Source organism: Danio rerio, chromosome 15 (assembly GCF_052040795.2).
Source record: "Danio rerio strain M-AB ecotype USA chromosome 15, GRCz13ab, whole genome shotgun sequence".
Taxonomy (NCBI): domain Eukaryota; kingdom Metazoa; phylum Chordata; class Actinopteri; order Cypriniformes; family Danionidae; genus Danio; species Danio rerio.
Window position 1 is genome coordinate 29,877,501 of NC_141035.1, and position 20,850 is coordinate 29,898,350.

Here is a 20,850-nt window from a genome sequence, read left to right on the forward strand (position 1 = left end):
TGTATTTTTAATAATTTAAAATGAAGAAAAAAAACTTTATTCAAATAATAAATGTACTATATTACATTATAAGCATGTACACTGTTGGTTTCAGACTATTTGAATCACGCTCTATGTTTTAATGTTGTAAATTTGTCACTTATGACAAAACCATAAACCATAAACGTCCCACTCTGATATTAAAGTCACCCTTGACACTGTTACTTGCGACTACTTTCTGACTGCCTCTTTATTCCTGTACTCTGTCTTCTCTGGGCTTTGCTTTCTGCACTCAGCAGGTCTCGATTATACTGATCATATTTTAAATGGAGCGCAGCAGCCAACTCTCCCTCTTTTCGGCATAATTAATACCTTGCATTTACACTGACTTAGATGAACTCCACTATTTTTTTTTCTGTCTCCTCAAACCCAAGCCATGATTGCAAAAGGGTTTAAAAAGCTTTATGGAGTTCGAAGAATAACACACTGGTTTGAAAAAAAAAGGAAAGAGAGGGAGCGAGAGCGAACGGGCTGACATCAAAAGCCACAATTAGCTCATTACTTTTACTTGAAGTTTGGAGACCACATAAAATGAAAGGAAAAAGTCATTTCTTTCCTCGCACTCTGTGTTTTCTCGAAGGACGCAAGCAGAGCGGGTTCATAGGAAGGGCTTGTCTTGTAAAAAACCTACAGTATGATCGTTTTTATTATCAAATATGTCCCAATAATCCGTATGGGTGTTGCCTGTTTTTCTCATCGTCCAGCAGTGGTGGCATTTTGTTTCTGACCTACTCAGGATTTCTCTTGATGGGCTTGACATCAGCCAGTTTCTTCTTTAAAAACCACTAAACGTTTGAAAGGTGATGCACTTTTTGGGGAAAATCTTCTGCATTGACTTTAGATCTTCTTATTTGTGTTTCTGGTTTGCAGAAAACCCTAATTAATTAACTAAAGGCTGGGAAACACCAAGCCGTCTGTCTGCCATTGCACTTTCGTTGGTCCATCTAGTTCAGGGATGTCAAAGTCAATTTCTAGAGGCCCTGCAGAGTTTAGTTCCAACCCTGCTTCAACACACCTATCTGTAGGTATCAAACAAGCCTAAAGCACTCAATTAGTTTGGTCAGGTGTGTTTAACTAGGGTTGGAACCAAACTGTGCAGAGCTGTGGCCCTCCAGGAACTGGCTTTGACACCTGTGGTCTAGTTGGTTTGGTGTGTTCCACACGTCACCTTTTGCTGGGTTAGTCTTGGAGCTCTTTGGCCTGATTCAGCAGGCCATTGCAGAATTGCAGTAGGCTGAAGAGATTGCTCTTTCTGGTTATTCAGTAACAAATCAGAGTGCGTGTATGACTCGGTGAAGTGATTGTAACAAGTAAACAATAAAGTAAACAACAAACACAAAAAAGACGGATTTAATTTAGCATTTTTCAAGTATTTGTAAACGATATGGATTATTAGATTATCAGACATATTTGCAGTAGCGAAGTCCTCTGTAGTGAGAAAAACATGTTCCAGGAAAGCATGTTCTTCCACGCAGGGGCAGAACTTTGCGTCAATTTGGTGTATTCATGCACAGCTTTTTTGTCCAGATGGAACCAGACGTGAGCCTACACAAGGCGACAACATAATTGGGTTTCGTTGGCACTAGTTATTTTGGCGTCGGCTTGGTGTGTACCACCCTGAAGGGTTCATTTAGGGCTGGGCAATGAATCAGAGATGATTTTCATGCACATTTTGTCAGTAAAGTCAGTTCTGGTGTAACTCCAGCACTTGCTTTCAGATGGAGCAGTACTTGCTACACAGAGCTGTAGTTTGCTGACAAGCTGCACAATATCACATTTAAAACCGATGTCAATATAACTGGCCAATAATGAAATCAACGTAATTATTCTGTGATAATGACAGAGGTTGGCTCACTTCTCAGTTTACTATACGGCTGTGCGTAGTAAGTTCCGCATTTGTGAAAACCACATTTAATAACGTGTTTTTGCTCCCAACTCACTGCAAAACTGTGCATATATTGGGCCTGGTGGCTGGTTTCTCTAAGGATGTTCTTTTAAATACTTTTATGCAGTATTGCAATGCAATTATGTCATATTTAGTGCTTTATGGAATTCTAGTTCTTTCCTTTATCAAAGTAGTTAAGTACGCCTTGTTGTTAAATTGTTAAGTCTTGTACCTTTTTGGTTTGTTTGGTTTATGGCTTATAACATTTTACACATAGAATTTTTTTAAATCCCTGTGGGAAAAATAAATTAGAAAAATAATTTCAAAACCTGAGAATGAGGGCGGCTCTAATACAATCTGTCTGCACTGAGTGTGTTTCCTTACATGTGAACATTGCCAAATTCTGGTGTGTATCTGAAAGGTATCAAACATGTTTACATTTTTTGAACATAGTTTTAGAATACATTAAATATTGGTTTAAGTTGAAAAAAAGAAGTAATAATCAAGATATCATCTTTTTTCCGCCTTTCAAATAAACCTTCTTTTCCTCCCAAGAAGTTTTCAAAATTTAAGACCAGTCCACTGCAGTTATTGCAAGAAACCTGGGAAGATGAAGCATATCTGTCTTAATTGCGGCCGCCCCTCCCTGCTATATCAAGACTGAAGAGCGTCCAGCCCTAATCAAAAGTTAACGAATCAGTGTAGGATGTGCCTTGGGCAACGTTAGGACGCTTCATATTGCTAGTGTACGTGGGTAATTTGCAGAACGGCCCGAGTCATTGGGAGTTTGCTTTGCTGGCGCTGGTCGGGGGGAACACATGTGATGTGCCTGAAAGATCAAAACACACACTTGATGAATGTGAGGGCAGAGCCTGGCAGAGGAGGGAATGCCCTCTAATCCTGGCTTTGAATCACTGATCAAGGTCGTTCTCAGTTCATTAAATTCTGCTGAGAAGCTCGGCCTGAGTAAGCAGCACACAAGTGTACACACACACCCACAAACACACACTCTCTCTCATTCTCTTCACCACTCTCAGGGAGACTTTGTGCTTTTTTTGTTATGATTTGTGTGGTGGTTTATTAATTAATTTGCTGCAGAATTTCCCAAGCACTGGGTGATTAAAAAAGGAGTAAAGGAATATCCGGGGTTCATGAAGCGAAGCTTAGTTATTTTTTTTTTTTTTGTAGTCAGTTTTAACTTTTTCCTAAAAAAATAAATAAATTACAATGTAAAAAAAAAAAAAAGTAAATTACAATGTAAGTAAATAGGACAGAGGACTTAAAAGCCGAAATGTGAACAGGACACCAGATTGCTGTTGGAGAGCAGTGAAATTGGTGCCAGTAAGTTCAACAGACTGTGGCAACACATATAGAGTGTTGGTAACATTTTAGGTTTTGTCTCTGACCACTCTGGCCTCCCTGGCGATAACGATGTCTGCCTTCACAGCTTCGCAGGCAAGAACATCAAAATTCACTAAACTGATCTTGCATATCAGCAAATCAGTTAGATTCACGCATCAAAAAACTTTCTAATGTGAATAGGCATGGGACAATAACCGTTTTCAAGGTATACTGCGGTTTGAAAAAGTCAAGGTTTTAAAACTACAAAAATTTTTTGCAGTACTGTTCCTAAGGTATGTGTATGATTTTTTTATTTACGTTTTTTTGTTTTGTTGGACAGCATTATCTTTAGCTAAAAAGATGTCTAAAGCTGCCCTTTTAAATTGTAAATTCCATTTATCCAATTTGTGTCCATATGTCTGAAATATTTTGAAGCTGCAATACTGTTTTGTATTGTTGCATGAGATTACCGCTTTTTTAAAGAAAAAAAAAAAAACATAACATTAGTGCACATCAGTTACTCACTAGTAACTTTTTATATGTTTGTCCCTGTAAGAAAACATTGTAAACAATTGGAAATCCGGTGATTGCAATGATCAAAACCTTGGGGTCAACTGTGGTCAAAACCAAGGTTCACATTGTGCACAGTGTTCTCTAAAATCCTCTCAAACGGTGGACTTGTATATTCTGATTGGTTGCCGCCGAACCACGCTATAGCTTTTTACCATAAAGTTCACTTGATTTCAACCAAAGTCCCTTTAGGGCAAGTAATTTTACTCATCGGCCATCTTTAAAATGCCTCTCAGGCTCTAAGCTCAGGCATTCTGTCTGAATGGGGAAATCTGAAATTCTTTAAGACTGTTAGCCAAGCTTACGATTGCATTACATATTTAAAATCATGAATAAAATTAAACTGTCTCATAATTTTTATTTCTAAACGTTCAAATCGAATAAAATCTGCATATTTTCAGGTTGCCCAAGCTAATGCGCACTCAAAAGGAATGAGATCACAACACCAACCTCATTTATGGCCGTTCTATATATTATCATGCTTTGGATAATGATCGTCAGATCGTCATCTGGAATAATCCACAACTTGACCTTAATGGCGAATCTTATACAGAAATGACAGCAGCTCTTTGTTTACAAGTCTGTGGGCGTTTTAGTAATTGTTGACATGTGATGTGTGTTTGACAGGACTGCCTGTACCTGTCTTTCGTTTCATACAAATTGACACAAACAAAATAAAACAGTTTTCAAGTGCACTTGGTTCCTTTAAAAGTACATATTTCAAGCTTTATCTGAATATATTTCTTATGTCTCTGAAGCAAGTATTCACTGAAATTCCAGTATGCTGTCGTAAAAGCAGACGTCTGGGAAGAGCTTCTCCGTCAGTCTATAGCAATCGATGGTTGGCTGCTGTATTAGTAGGCGGGGCTTCATTCGCCATATTGACGTTACACTCTTCCCCATTCAAAACTACACGAGTGACATGTCTTGTGTATTCTATGGTCTTTGTTTCAATTCTCCTCGACGCCCACACCAGTGAAGAGGCGCCGCCCCGCTTCTCATCGTCTATCGTCTACCGCAGGCTCGCATTGAAAATTAATACTATCGGTGTGAACGCACAGTCAACCAGTACATTTGGCAGCTTAAGTTGACCTGGGCAGCAATATCTTCAGTTTGAGTTTTATGATAAAAGTAGCCTAAAGACATATAAATAAGCGTTTTATAGTTAAGTAAAATTAAACATTTTTATTTATACCTAGAAACATTTGCCTACTGAATTATTTTTTTATTTTTTTTTAACTAGCTCCAAGAAGATAGTAATCATTTTAATCAAATTTTATTTAATGTAATTAACGTAACTAAATCCAAAATGAGATATTACAGAAATTAAATTTGTAAGTATGTAAAAAAATTCAAAACACACAACAAAATGACAAAAAAATCTACAATTTAAATGACAACAGAAAAAACTAAATTAAACAGACTATGAATATATTTAAACCATTATTAAAAAAACTATAATAGCTACTTAATACTCAACACTGATATAAATACAAATGCACAAAAATGGATTTCACTCTAACAAAAATATTTTAATTATATTCTTTTACTCATTTAATACATGTGAATAACAATGATAATATAATTGCAAAAAAATTATTGCATTAAGAACTAAAATAAATATAATAACAAATAAAAATGAAAAACAGCTAAGTCACATTTATGTTTTAAAAAATCATGTAAAGTAACTGTTTGCTATAAACAAAGCTAAATGTTTACTAACAAATAAGACTGTGTCCCTCTCTACATGATGGTGAACGCGCCGAAAGTCATCCGTCTTCTTTCCGCTTGACGTGCTCCACCTTTCCTCCCATCTGTCCGTGGCTGGAGCTATGGAGGTGTGGGGGCGGATGGGGTGGAGATACTGGCTGTCACACAGTTGGGCAAGTGCAGGGCATCTGGCCATGGCCTGAGGACTCCGGCACATCTTGAGTGTAAAGATCTTGTCATCTCTCGAATGGGTAAGCGAGCTATAAACGTACGAGGGAAGCCCTGTTTGTGTCGAGTTTAATGCGTTCTGCTTGTGCTGAACGTGTAAAAGTAATCTAACGTACATGTGAAAACCAGGCATAAATTAATCCGTAATTAAATAATTGCATTAAAGCTTCGAGCGCTGCGTTTATTTACGATAGGAAGGGGTTTTATCAGCACAAACCCATCTTTAAAGCACATTTGGAGCGAATATGAGTTTACATCGAATCTCTGATCTTCCTGCAGGCGTATGACAAAGGGGGGGAAAGTTGTTTTAAGTGCGGAAATGGCTTAACTTGATTTAACTAACAGCTTCCACATAGTCCGCTGCTTAAAATGCGAGACCGGCTTAATGCACTGGACTCAAATCAAACCCAGAGTCATATACTGTACAGAAAAGAGTGCTGTGTTCACTTGCCATCTCAAGCCCTGCCACTCAACGTCAATATCCCAGAATGCCTGCCGCACTTCATTTCATTTTCATGTAGTGACAGATGCACTGCGTGTTGATCCACTGGTACTTTTTGTATTTGGTTCTCGTCTGATTTGATTTAAATTTTTACAGCATGCGTTCACCTTTATTATCTTTTCTGGAAGATTATGGCATCCAGAGGGCTGCAGCTACACAAGACTGGTGCTTTACATGGGAATACCAAGCACATGCAAATGTATTTTAAAAATTAATGAAGATCAAATATTGATATACAGCTCTGGAAAAAAAATAAGACCACCAAATTCTCACTTTCTTGCAATTTATAGTTATATTTATACATGTTTGAGTAAGGCACATTAAAAACTTTTCTTCTAAATTGAAAATTAATATGTTGGTCCAAATAATATACAGTATTCTATTCAGTTCATCTTTATTTCTATAGCGCTTTTACAATGTAGATCAAAAGCAGCTTAACATAGAAGTTCTAGTAAACTGAAACTGTGTCAGTCCAGTTTTCAAAGTTAAAGTTCAGTTTAGTTCAGTTCAGTGTGGTTTAATTTTCACTACTAAAAGTCCAAACTCTGAAGAGTAAATCCATCAGTGCGCAGCTCAACAAGTCCCAAACCAAACAAGCCAGTGGTGACAGTGGAGAGGAACAAACTTCACCAATTGATGAAAGTGAAGGAAAAAAAAAACCTTGAGAGAGATCAGGCTCAGTTGGGCACAATACCAAAATAAGATGCCATATCTGAAGACCTTTATAATATTTTTTTTTTACTGCAAAATACCAATGGTTCAACTCAAGTTAAGAAAGCAATAATTGCTGGAATAACCTTGAATTTTAATCAAAATAATTTGCTATTTTGACCAATTTTCATTTTCTGCCGCAAACAACATCAAAAGAATACTCCAAATCACAACATAATGTTCAACCTCATGGTTAATTCAATTTATATATTCATAATTTAAAGAGTTTAGCAAATAATGACAATTATGACATGCATTTTATGTCACCCACACTGTAAATCCATTTGCTGACTTCAGTTAAAAAAAGCGAGTAAACATGTTGTCTTACATTTATTAAGTAAATGAACAATGTGCATATTTATAAATATTAAGTCAACTTAACTGTTCCATGTTACAAGCCTCACTTTTTTTTTAAGTAAATTATTCACTATTCACAATGCATAAAACTTTTCTTTGGCCACTTTTACACTGTCAGGTATTGATGCCTAGTTCTGATTTGTTGCTGATTTATTTATTGATTTATTTATTTTGCCTGTCCGTTTACACAATCTTTTAATTGTGACCCAATATTCATGTTTACACTTGCTATACAATTTACAGCATTGCGTATGCGTAAAGATGGGCTCTAGCATCTGCGCCACACTAGCCACGATGAAAGAAATTGTCTTTATTTTAGCTCTGCAAAATATGCGAAGTTCACCCAAATGATTTAAAGTGATTTTGAGGTAAAGGCGGTGAATGAGGGAAAAGGCTTTAATCGCAGCTTGTGCCTATGGTTTTATATATGATGTCCTCCACCATTCAGAGGAATTTTTAGTTACAAGAGAGATCTCAGGTCTGATAGGAGCAAATGTTAGCGGGCTTTAATGAGGAGAAGTGGATCCGAAATTTTATTATGAGTACACATGCTCTTCCATCTGTCATTAAACCGTGGAGAAGTACCACATTGTCACAAGTTTACTGACGTACAAAACAAAATAAAATATTAGAAATAAATCCGATCTGCCTCTTTACATGATAGTCGCATTGTCACATATCCGTCACATATATTATTTTTACAGTACATATGAAGCAGGCCGATCTCTGATATCTGAATGCATGAGTTTTTTTTTTTTTTTTTCTGTGTCACATATGAGCAAAAAATCTGAATTGGGTCACATTTAACTGACAGTGTAAATGGGGTGTTTGAGACTTCAGTTTGTCCATTCAGAATCTATTTTCCCAAAACACTGAATGCCTTAACCCAGTAATAAAAATATTGTAAAATAAATGTAAATCAAGCACTTTTATCCTAGTCTTCTGATTTGTTTTTCAAGCTGAACAAATGTTTTTATACTGTAGGCATGGAATGATTTGAGTAAATTAGGACATATTTAACTTTTTTTGTAAACTATCCCTTTGACATGCACATTGAAAAGTGCACATTCATAGTACGTATACCCTTTAACATTCTGACTTTGTACAGTTTCCCTTGTGCATTCACATCATTTAGCAAAGCTTTTCAGTTTAGTGGTGTTCATTCACTGCTTCGGCTCACACAGCTCAAGCGTTTATGATAGGATTACTAGTAACAACCAAATAACTTTCTAGATTTTTCTTTATCTAAAAACATTGCAATTTAATTAAAATCATTCTGTTATCATCATAATTTCGATCTTTCGACTTTGTTGACATGTTTTGCTTGTCAGATTGTGTCTAACAGCAGCAGTTCCCAAGCGAAGTCTTTGACCCGTTGTCCATGAGTCTGGCAAGAGAGTCTGGTTTAAAAAAAAGAAAGAAAAGAAAGCCAGTGCGATGGAAGAGGAAATTTGTTTCCCTCAGGAGCGGAAGCAGAGAAAGCCGAGACAGTTCTTTTGCCCCCAGAGCCACATCTGTACGGTGTCTTGGCAAGAGCCTCCATCACATTACCTCTACCTGGCTATCCATGATCTTACATCTCACAGCCAGCTCTTTTATTCAGAGCGAGCGAGAGAGAGAGAGTGAGTGAAGTAATGTTACTGGCCTGTCGTCTTGTTTTACGTTTTGGCAGACTGCGCCATGACGCATGGGCTTGCATCTCATTACAGCAGGAGTCTGGGGCTTGTCTCTCTAATCAGCGGTCCTGCTTATGTCTTTGGTGTCGGACCTGGGGAGAGCAGCGCCGTCCATGTTTTCAATAAAATCCTTTGGATGGGAGCTTTTCCTCTGCTGTATCAAAGGATCAGGAAGCCACAGGGTATCAACTGGAGCTTTAAGGGATAGTTTGGCCAAAAATGAACATTCTGTCATTGTTTGCTTGCCCTCATGTTTTCTCAGACTTGTTTAGCTTTTTTTCCCTTTATAAAACACAAAAGGAGATGGTTAGCAGAGTGTTTGAACTGCACTTTTTTTGCACTATGTGGATCAATAAACATCAAGGACTGTAAAAGACAGTATAAATGGGGTTCATTTAACTTGTACAGTGAATTCCAGGGGCAAGATTTACTGTTCTTAAAAGCATCAATGTGAGTGGAATGTTCTGTTGTTCTATTTCATTGTCCCACTATCATCCTTTTTTTTTTTCGGTGTCCTCTTTTGAACACCAGTGGTGTAAAATAACAAATGACAAATAATGAAATTGCTGTAAATGAAACAAAATCATGCAATAACTTATTTCACTTATTTTAACTTAATTAAATAAATAACTTGATTATTTAATGTTTACAATGCAAATCCAATTAGGTCCACTTATTTGGTAAACGAAGAAAGTCTTTCAAATAATATATCCACTAAAGACATAAAATATTACTTTACAGCAATAGAACCGTATTGTGAATAAATCACAAGAACATTTTTATATCAGTGTAATGTCTACAAGTAAATAAATATACTTATTGATTGCAACAAATCTGCTGAAATCTGCATCCACAGATTCTGTGTGGGCCTAACAATCACCAACAATCCATCTCAAAAAAACTTTTAGCTTTTTATTACTTTTTTTTTACTTTATTTGCCATAATATTTTTTTCTATTAACCTGTATTATTATTAATGTTATTATGATTAAATGCAATTAATTATAATTATTATTATATATAATTTTTTATGGGGCAAGTTAAAATCTTTTCCAATATTTGGAAAAAAAAGTCCTCAGTGTTTAGCCCTCTTAGACTAACCTTTAATTCATAATGGTTTTAAAAATGTCTTAAAAAGTCTTATATTTATCTTGCTGAAACTAGCCGATACCCTGCATGAAATGGCATTAAACTAAATGCACTACAGAATGTTACGTTTTCAAATACCTGCACACTATGCGTGTCTTCAGTTCTGGACAAACTTGGCTTAACGTGTCAATGGCTGGACACTTGTAGTGTGTTAGTTAGGGTTCAAAGTGCGTAATATGAATTTGCATATAGTCTCACATATAGCTAGTCACTTACATATAGCTAGATTTTTCCCCTTTGTTAGGTTACAGATATGTAAACCTATCAACCAGCTTTATGTCAGTATACTGGGTGCATATATTAATGTAATGTAAGTTAATTTATGGCAAATAACTCAACTAAATGCTCTTAATAAAATGGCACAATTCATGCTATACTTTTAATTTGCAGAGTGTAAAGTAGAATAATTTTCACAGCATAAAACGTACTACTCTTGGGTACTGTTAGAAGGGCTACTTTTTACTCATATTTTGAGCAGTATTTCTTGGCAAGTAGTGGTACTTTTATTTGAGCATGATTTTTCTGTACTCTTTCCAGCGCTGGTTGACACATTTGGACATTTTGTGTGTCTGCCAGCTCATCTAGGATGATTGAATAATTCATTATTTTATTCCATTTGTGATGGATCAAGGCACTGAAAATAACACAGAACGCAAACAGAACACAGGCTGATGATTATGTGAGTTAGCATTAGTGTATCTGCATAAACATGAGTGCAGAAAGCTCATTTATAGTCAGTCAGTTTTCATAGGGCTGTTATTTGTGGTACCCTGCGTAGATATCGTCTTCATTTTCAAGTTCAATACACTGCATATAATCTGTCCATGGAATAGCCATGAATGCATCCTGATGCCAATAACGGCCACATGGCCCGTTACAACAAACGAACATGCCGTTTGTTAAATCTATTTCAGCAAATTAGCTGTAAACGGACGACTGTAAACAGCTGTTGCGTCTGTGTGTTTGCGTGAATGTGAGTGTGAAGGAGAGAAAAGAAGGGGGAGAGGAGACTCATTGTGTTGAACTGACCCGGTTTTGTCCCGCAGGCTTAACCCCTGCTCCTCTCGAGATTAATTTTGCATGTGTTTGTGCTTTATGGTGAGGCGTGGGCTGAGGGGATTTACCCTGTTTGACACCTCCTCAAATACAGTGTGGGATTGTCAGGATTGTCTGTCGCCTTTCTGATTATGATGGGACAGGAGGGGGTGATGGTGGTCCAGGTGGCTGTGGCAGGGTCAGTCCATCCATGGGGTCTTTCTCACCGCATTGCCATCCATCTCTCTGGATGGATGTGGGTTTTACAGATATTGATTTAAACACCCGACATCTGTGATATGATCTCTTACAGGAAACTGTCCTTTCTGACAACAAACATGGTTAGAACAGTTATTCATAGTATTAAAGAATGATATTCAAATAAAAATAGTTATGTAAAACGGGTTACATTTTTTATTAGACAATGCAATACTTGATTTTTTTAATAATACACATTTTAATATAGATAAACGTTTTTTCTTTTTCATTGATTTAATGCTTACATATCTTATAATGTTTTTTTTAAATGATTAATGAGTAAAGAATAAGTGCATTTCTAAAATATTTATTTATATTGGACAACACTATACATGTTCATAACAATTGTATTAATACTTTTCATTATTAATTTGCCTTGTTAAATTTTTCATTTTAAAAATTAATAACAGAACATATATTTCTATATTTATGTTGTTTTTGTTTTCAGCATTGCAATACTTGCAAATATTTGTTGTACTTTAAAGTCAAAATGAATTAGTTTCTAATTGTAAAATTGTTTTGCATATAAAATAATTTAACAAAAATTGTATTCAAATATACTTTTTAAGTCTTATTGTTATTATTTGTATTTTATAATCATTTATAACTTTTACTACTATTAATATGAAATTTGGGTTCAACAAAAACAAATGGATTAACGAACATTTTCTTTTTAAGAAAACGATTATTTGACAAATTATTTTTGTTCATATGCAATAAATTGAATTATATAAATTATATTAATTATATAATTTAAATTATATTATGCAATAATAATAACAATAAATGAATAAACATTGTATTTAATTTTTTTTACTTTAAATACACTGTATACTGATATTTATTGTTACTGAACGACTGTAATTCAGCAGATAAACAGAATAAAATGATAATAATACTTGCATACATACAGTAAACTGTAAAACCCAAAAAGTTAAAGTAACTCAAACCATTTGAGCAAACCGATTGCAACAAACCATTTAAGTTCAAAAACTAGTCCTATTGAGTACTGTGAACCTAATGTATTTGAGTAAATGAATCAGTTTGAGCACAGTAAAAACCCAATAAATGAAGAGAACTCCAACTAACGGAGTACTGTAAAAGCCCAATTAGTTAAGACAACTCAAACCATTTAAAGAAAACCGTTTGCTACAAATCCTTTGAGTAAAAAAAAAAAAAAAAAAGCAATCTATATGAGTATTGTCAATTTACTTTTTTAAGTTAAAGTGATGAAGTATTTAATTAACTTATTACCTTTAACACTGAGTTCAAACCTCTTTTCAAATGAGTAGAATTAACTTTCAGTAAATTTTGAGATCACTACACTCATTTCATTTGATAAAGTTGACTGTTTTACAGTAAATGTTTTGTCCATCTTGCAACCCTCAAATTCTCCATTATATGTTTTTATCTCCCAGCTGTAGTAAATCTTAATCTGTGAGCTTGATTAACCCATCAGTTCTGCTCTGCTCTGCCTGCAGTCGCTCCACTGGGGCTCAGACTGATTTAGCCACACTGATGGCACCGTGCCCAGCTTCAGCTTTTAGAAAGACCCCCTCAACTCGTCCTACTGCTCAGAGTTTGCTTAAACACATACAGTATGAATGGAGCTGCACGGTCTGCGTTTGCTAGCACGTGCAGGACAGGAAGACTGACTCATGCATGCTTCAAGACACAACCACCAACCTTTCAAAAATTTCACCAATGTTTACTTGCCTCTGTGGGTGAGAGATGAGAGCACGACTGGTCCCGACCCACGAGACCCCAGCGGAACAAGTATTGAAAGAAAACTTCCCCCTTGTTCATTTACCGCCCCATCCACTGCTTGATGGTTTGAGCAGGGTGTTTCTTCTCTAGGATTTTTACACGCTCAAGATTTATGCAGCGCTTAGTGTTTCCTGCCCTCAGCTCAGCCACACTCCTCCGTGAAGCTGCATATCAAACAGCCTGAGATATTTATATCGTGGTCTCTGAGCCTGAGGCGGAGGCCCCTCTCTATGACTTCTGGAAGAGACACACTTTCAGTTCTCAGTGGAACTCGCTATTTGTTTATTAATGTATAGATATATATATATATATAAATAAATACTACAAAAACTGGGTGTACTGGGCTGGAGTTGTTTAGAGTTGTGCGGGAGAGATGGCAAAACCCATAAAAATAATTTGCTGTGGGTTTCCTTGAGATTTTCCTGTGGGGTTTCTGTGGTAATGTGCAATGCAAATTTGACACAGCCATATAGAAAAAGTGATGTCATATATATTGAAATGATAATAATATTGTTTAATTATATGAAATTATAATATATTATAAAATAATTGTTAATAATGATGTAATAATAATGAAACAAATTAAAATGTTGCAAACAAAATCTATAGACCAATATTTCATCACCATCACATTTATTTATTTATTTGCATAATTTGTTTACTAGTTTGTTAGTTGTTTATTTATTGTGCTTGCTTGTGTTATTCAAATAAACTGTTAAAGACATTTGTTTAGTTGTTTTGTTTTTTAGACATTAATACTACTACTACTACTACTAATAATAATAATAATAATATTGTTTAAATTGGTTGCTAAAAAAATTTACAAATACATTATTATCATTTGTTTATTAATTTATTTGTTTGTATTATTTAAATACATTTTTTAAGATATAAATTTAGTTAAATATGTGTTTTTAAATTATAAATGACATTATGTATGACCAGTATTGGGGAAAGTTACTTTTGAAAGTAATGCATTACAATACTGAGTTACTTCCTAAAAATGTAACCAGTTGCGTTACTTTTTGCGTTACTTTTTATGGTAAGTAATGCGTTCTGTTACTTTTGAGTTACTTTTGCATTACTTTTTCTGACCTGGATGAGGTCAGAAAACGTAATAGAGGAGTAATAATAGAGGAGTTCTGCAATTAATATAGGACTGTATAACCTACACTTTCATTTACTTAAAAAAAAAAAAAAAAACATCAAAAAATATTTTAGGATAATGTTATATGAGAACTTCCCCACCCCAGAGCACCCTGAAAGTTTAAAGCAATGTGTTTGTTACTTCTGTGCTATTTGTCCTGAGTAAAATCAGTGTCCATTGAGGCAATTTCCTTTTTTACGATGCGTTCAAATTAATAAAAGCGTTCTCTTATTGACTTTGTGATTCATTGTGATTACAATAATTTTAATTCAACAATTTTTTAAAGCTAATTAATTAAACTACAAAGTAACTTGCGTTACTTTTTCAAAGAAGTTACTCAAATATTATTACTTATTTTTTTAAAGGTAATGCATTATTTTACTTGTTACTTAGCAAAGTAATATTATTATTACTTTGTTACTTGTAATGCGTTACCCCCAACACTGTGTATGAAAAATAATAATAATGTTAATAATAAATAAAAAAGTTGTAAAATAATAACGACAACTGACAGCATTGGCAACTTTTGCAACTATATATATGTTTTCCTTCAAATATGCCATTGTGTTGACATTTCTATAAACTCTATTTCAATGTTATGTAACATTACCATTGTAGGCTCAAGCTGATGTAAACACTACATACACACAAGCAACACTAAAAACCACAACCAGCAGATTGTCTAAGTATTTCTCTAAAAAGATACAATTGGTGTATAAAAGCCCTCTAACGTCAGCATATACAGACATCAATTCTGGCCCCATGTGGAGCAGCACCTAAGCTGAGAGAACAGTTCATCTGAAGGTCATGACGCATTATTATCTTTTAATTGAGTTAAGATGGCCAAATAAATGGTCTACAGGCAAACGCAGTCATTAGCCTCGCTCAGCGTCTGCTCAAACGCCACTTACTCGCTTTCACTCTTCAGAAGATCCAGCAAGCAACAATCAAACACATGTTTCATATATACTTATAGCTTCTTCTTCTTTTTTATTTATTTTTATTTTTTTTTATTGCCGTGCGTTTCTTTGATGTCTGGCGAATCTTTGTGGCTTTTACCGGGATTCTGTCTCGCTGGTGTTAATGTACAGTCTGTGTTCGCCCCTAATGTCTTTAACGGACAGAGAGATCCAGCAGCGGTATGACTCTAATAAGCTAATAGCACAGTCTCTTGACAAGTCCATGAGAGTTCATACATTAAACGGATAAACGCTGCCTTTTTCTACCCAGTGTGCATTTCTTTCCCTCACCACATAGACTCACTCAGGAACAGTGTTGGGGAATGTACTTTAACCCTCTGCTGCTTAAAACCATACTTTTATTTATTTTTTTCTGTAGTTTATTCACTTAAAAAGGGTTAGTTGCTTTACTTAAAAAAAATGTGAACAAATTTGTTGCCTTTAAAGTAAGTAGTTGACTTTACTTAAAGTGAGTAAACCTATTGTCACTTAGAACCGTTAAGTTGACTTAATTTATATCATCATGCATTTAGTTCATTTTACTTTACTCAATGTTAGGTAGTGGATTTACTCACTTTTTTGTAGGAAAATTCAACCGGAGCACCCGGAGGAAACCCACACGAATGCAGTGAGAACATGCAAACTCCACACAAAAATGCCAACTGACCCAGCCGAGACCAGCGACCTTCTTGCTGTGAAGCGACAGCACTACGTACTGCGCCACTGCGTCGCCCCTTACTTGTATAAATATGTGTATATTTATTCCATTTTTAAGTTCAGTTAAGTTCAGTATAATATTATTAAATAAAATGAAAATTTCTACGATTTTTTAACTATACAGTTTGTAATATTAATTAAGTAATATTTTCTGTATTTTTTTATGATACTCCCAAAACCATTTATTTACTCCCAAATTTTATTTATTTAAAAAAAATTCTCTGCAGAAATATCAAAAAATGTCAGCAGATTCTGCCTGGCCCTACTACTGTAATTACTAATAAATTTATCAGTTAAAGTAAACAATAAAAATAAAAACAATATATTATAAACATCTTAAAAGATTATAAAAAAAAAAAAAGCACTTTGAAAAAAAATGGGAAGCAAATTTCATGTAGCTAAACTGTTCAAACTAAACTTATATTTTTATTTATAAAGAAAAATAAATAAAATAATATAAAATTATTTTTATTAAGCTTTTTTTTTTAATGTTGAGCATAGAAAGGCAACTTGTTTTATATTAATTCAGGTTGAGTTTTGTTACAAAGTACAAGGTTATAAATGATTATATCTTAAGCATAAATATAAATAAAATATTCCAATAAATTCAATATAGTCTTTTAATTGCAATAAGAACTTATCTGTATGTGTTTACCGCAGCACCAGAGGGTTAAAAGATGTATCAATATTGTGGTCTTTAAAAGTTCAAATGATGTTACGTAAAAAGCAACTAAGTAACTTACTTTATAAGTGCTAAGCAGAGGTAACACTGTAATGGAGGCATCATAACAAAAATAATGTCAACACATTACCCCCAATACTGCTCCATGACTGATACAATAACTTGCATGCTTAAAAAAAGTGACCACCCGACATTAAACACACGCTTGTTTTTTTCTTTCCTTTCTTTCTTTGTTTTTGTTTCTCTGCAGGTATATCCTAAAGGAAGCTCTGTGTGCTGTTTATCATTTTCACCTTTTTTCTTCTTTTATTATCAATTATTATTGCAACTATTATTTCTGCCCTCATTTTTTTAAGCATGCACATCCACTCCATCACTCCTCCCCTTTCATCCTCCTATCCTCCCTTCATTTCCTTCATTGATTTACCATCAATTTGTGTGAGAGTGGAAGAGAAGAAAGGAGAGGAGTGGAGAGAGGAGAGGACGAGGAAAGAAGAACGCAACACACCCTGCCACCGGTGCGCATAGTGCAAAATGAGGATCTAAAAGCAACTAATGACTGCCGTGTAACAAACACTTATGTACAGCACCAATTGGATTTATTTATTTATTGGACTTTTCTGTCTGATAGCTATATTCAAAATAGCCTCCAAAAAACAAGGTTTGCACAATACCGAATTTTACTGTTTACACATAGTCCACGCATAGCACAAACAGATCACTTTACATTTCTAAATGAGTTGATCTGGTTAAATGAAAAGCACAAAATGCCAAATATGTGTGTTCGTTTACTAGCATTTAGTGGAGACTTGGCTAGTGCCCTCCCACTGTCAGATATGAATAGGTTGTGGAAAATACAGCAATATTATATATAAAAAACATTTGAATTGGCATAAGTAAACGTGTTGTGAACAGTGCTGGTCCATCAGTTTTTTTCTTTCAGTGTTTTTTTCAACATACATGTTGTCTTGTGTCTGAAGTCTACATGTAAAACAGTGTCCTAACTGAAGTACTGAGGAAATTGCAGATAAATTGTTCTTGCTGATCATTCATAATTCATATTCCTTCAGCTTAGTCTCTGATTTATCAGAGGTGGCCACAGCGGAATGAACCGTCAGCTATTTCAGCATATGTTTTACACAGCAGATGTCCTTCCAGGTGCAACCCAGTACTGGGAAACACCCATACACACTCTCATTAACACACACACACTTTCATACACCACAGCCAATATACAATTCACCTATACTGCATGTCTTTGGACTATGGGGTAAACCGGAGCCTCCGAAGGAAACCCACACGAACATAACGTGAACATGCAAACTTCACACAGAAATGCCAACTGGCCCAGCTGGGATTCGAACCAGCGACCTTCTTGCTGTGAGTTGACAGTTCTAACCACCTAACCACCAATCATCGTGCCGCCACCCATACTGATTACAAAAGATAAAATCTTAGTTACTTATTTTACAAAATGTATTCTGAGTACTTTTGGATAATCACTTTTGACCTATATTGTATCTTAATCATTTCTTTTTAAATTATTATTTGAAATTATTGTGTTGTTATCAGTTTTTTTTTTATTTGTCTCATTGTTTATCTTCATAGTTAACAAAAAATTTTAGACGTGAATTTTTAAATAGAGATGCTCTGATCGATCAGCCAGAGATTGTTATCAGCCGATAATCACATTTAATGGCTTAATCCGTACTCGCTGATCTGGGGTGCGTCTCCAAAAGTCATAGTTAGCCAACTAAGGTCGCAAGTTGTGTCGTTACAAAAATAGTTAATTGATTTGACATTTCCCAAACCCGTACAAACATTCTCCAACTGTGTCACCAACAAGCTTGTGAAAACAAATATATATGCACAGTATATAGCATACGTTTATGTTTTAATTTATGGTACCTTGGGTTATTTATTAAGAAATGTATCTGTACTGTATAAGACATGGCCCTGTTGGTTAGAACATTTTTGCAGTTGTTTTAATGTGTTAAATTGTAAAACTAAAATAAAAAATAAACAAGATCCTACTTAATAATAATAATTATTACTATTATTAAGTAGAGTTTTTCTTCATTTCTTAATTAATAGCCTAATGTAAATGACACTAATAATTAATATTAATTAATAATTTATATAATTTATATATGAGATTAGAATATGTGTTAGCTAAATGGTTTATGTTTTAGAATAGAATATGGAATATTCTCAATAATAATTAATATGGAAAACGAGTGCATGTTTTTACCAAAACTAATATTGGAATTGTTTGTAAATGTGTGTGTGTAACAATATAGTTTGCACAAAAACGTTTTCTCTAAAGAAGTTATTACGCCATCACGTTAAGAGCTTCATTATGGAGTTTTTTTGTTATAACTAACGAGATTCAAATGACGGATCTGCAACAGAAAACCTCCAGTTTTGAGAAACACTCATCACTACACCGTTCTTTTCTATGATAGTTTAGCCGTGAGTTATGTCGTTGTTTGGGAAACGCACCTCTGGCTGATCTCTTGAATCGATCACAAGTGTTTGTGTAAGTTGGAGATGAACAAAATATTTGAATGACCTTGCATATATTTAGGCCTTTTTACATACAAGAACTGAAAGAACTTTTGTGTTTTTGACAATATTGCAAGTTTACTAAAACTTTAAACAAGCTCACTCATTTATTAATTGGTTTTATCTATTTATCTGTTTTATCTATAAATCTATTTCCCCGATTTATCCTTTTAGGTAAGAAGAGATCTCCACTCAAGTATCATAACTAAAGGGAAAGCGTGCTTTATGTATTTTGAAGCTTGAAGCATCAGAATCGATACTCTGTATCGGCTGCAAAAATCCTGATCAGAGCATCCCTAATTTAAAACATGAAAAGCACTAGAGATAATCAATAAAGTATGAATGATTTACTGCTTTTATGATGTAATCTAATTAGTGAGCATTTTAAAGTGTAATGTAACCTAGTTACTGTACAACTACCAAATGTTATCCATATTACATTACCATTTGCTAACCAGCATTGCCTACACAATTCTTCTCTTCTTTTTGTAAATACACATACATTTAAATGAATACAGTACAGTATATAATCTGCTGCTCAAGAAACATTTATTATTACTTTCAATGTTTAAATTTTAAAAACATAATATTTACAGTGATGACCCCAAGCACCTGAAAAATGCACACAGTATTAATATTAATTTCCATTGCAGTTTTCCTTTCTTTACATTCAGATTCCACATTTGCAATTGTTGTGCTGGTGTGGAAATTTGCATTTGCTCACAAGTTTGGACACTGTTTCTCCTAGTGTTTTCATTTCATCCACATACAGTACCACAAAAAACACCATCTACTGTTTGTACCATTAGTTATCTCTTAGGGTTTGGAGATTTGTAACAAACTTCCAGAATTGCTGCTCAGTATGGTGTGAAAATATGTATTTAAATGATAGCAAAAATAACCCATGGCCATGTTTGCTCTTTGCTGTGATGGTGTTGCGATTGGTTGAGTTGTGTCTATTTTCAGCATGCATCTCGAACAGACAAATAAAAAAAATTGAAATATTTATGCCCAGAATGTTTCATCTCTTTGCTTTTGAGCCCCAACTGTCCATTTATCTTTGCGTGTCTGGAGTGTGTAGGTTGTTTTGTAGATATCAGCTTGTCGGAGAGCCTCCTGCGATGTTGGAATACACTGCAAAAAATGCCCTTCCTGAAACAAGCAAAAATGACTTATATCTAGTTAAAGTGTACCAAAATCAAGCAAATAAATCTGCCAATGGGGTAAGCAAATTTGACTTGGTAAGAATTCTTGAAAATAGCATTAATATCTAGACGATAATAAATTTCTATTGATCTTAAAATTAGACACAAATTCTTAAAACTAGTCATTTTAGCTTTTTATAAGAATTTAATAGAACATAAATAAGTGAAATTTGTATTAAAACTAGCCATTAAAAACACTGTTGGTTCTTAAAACTAGACAATTATGCTTAAAATTAAGCAGTTTTTTCTTTTTATAAGCACTGAATATTATTAATTCTAGAACAAATTGCATTAAAACTAGAATATTTGAACTTAAATCTAGTCAGTAAATCTAGAGTTATTTCTTAA

The 20,850-nt window shown here is 34.5% G+C and overlaps 1 protein-coding gene across 4 annotated transcripts in view; it reads left to right on the forward strand.

Moving 5' to 3' along the window:
* The window catches only part of bcas3 (BCAS3 microtubule associated cell migration factor), a 402,243-nt gene that overhangs the window by 212,092 nt on the left and 169,301 nt on the right, over positions 1-20,850 (forward strand). Inside the window, exon 23 of one of the 4 annotated variants that reach the window (XM_087282565.1) lies at positions 16,983-18,063. Within the exon in view, the coding sequence (XP_087138691.1) occupies positions 16,983-16,993 (11 nt within the window). The 3' untranslated portion in view covers positions 16,994-18,063. 4 annotated transcript variants of the gene reach the window in all.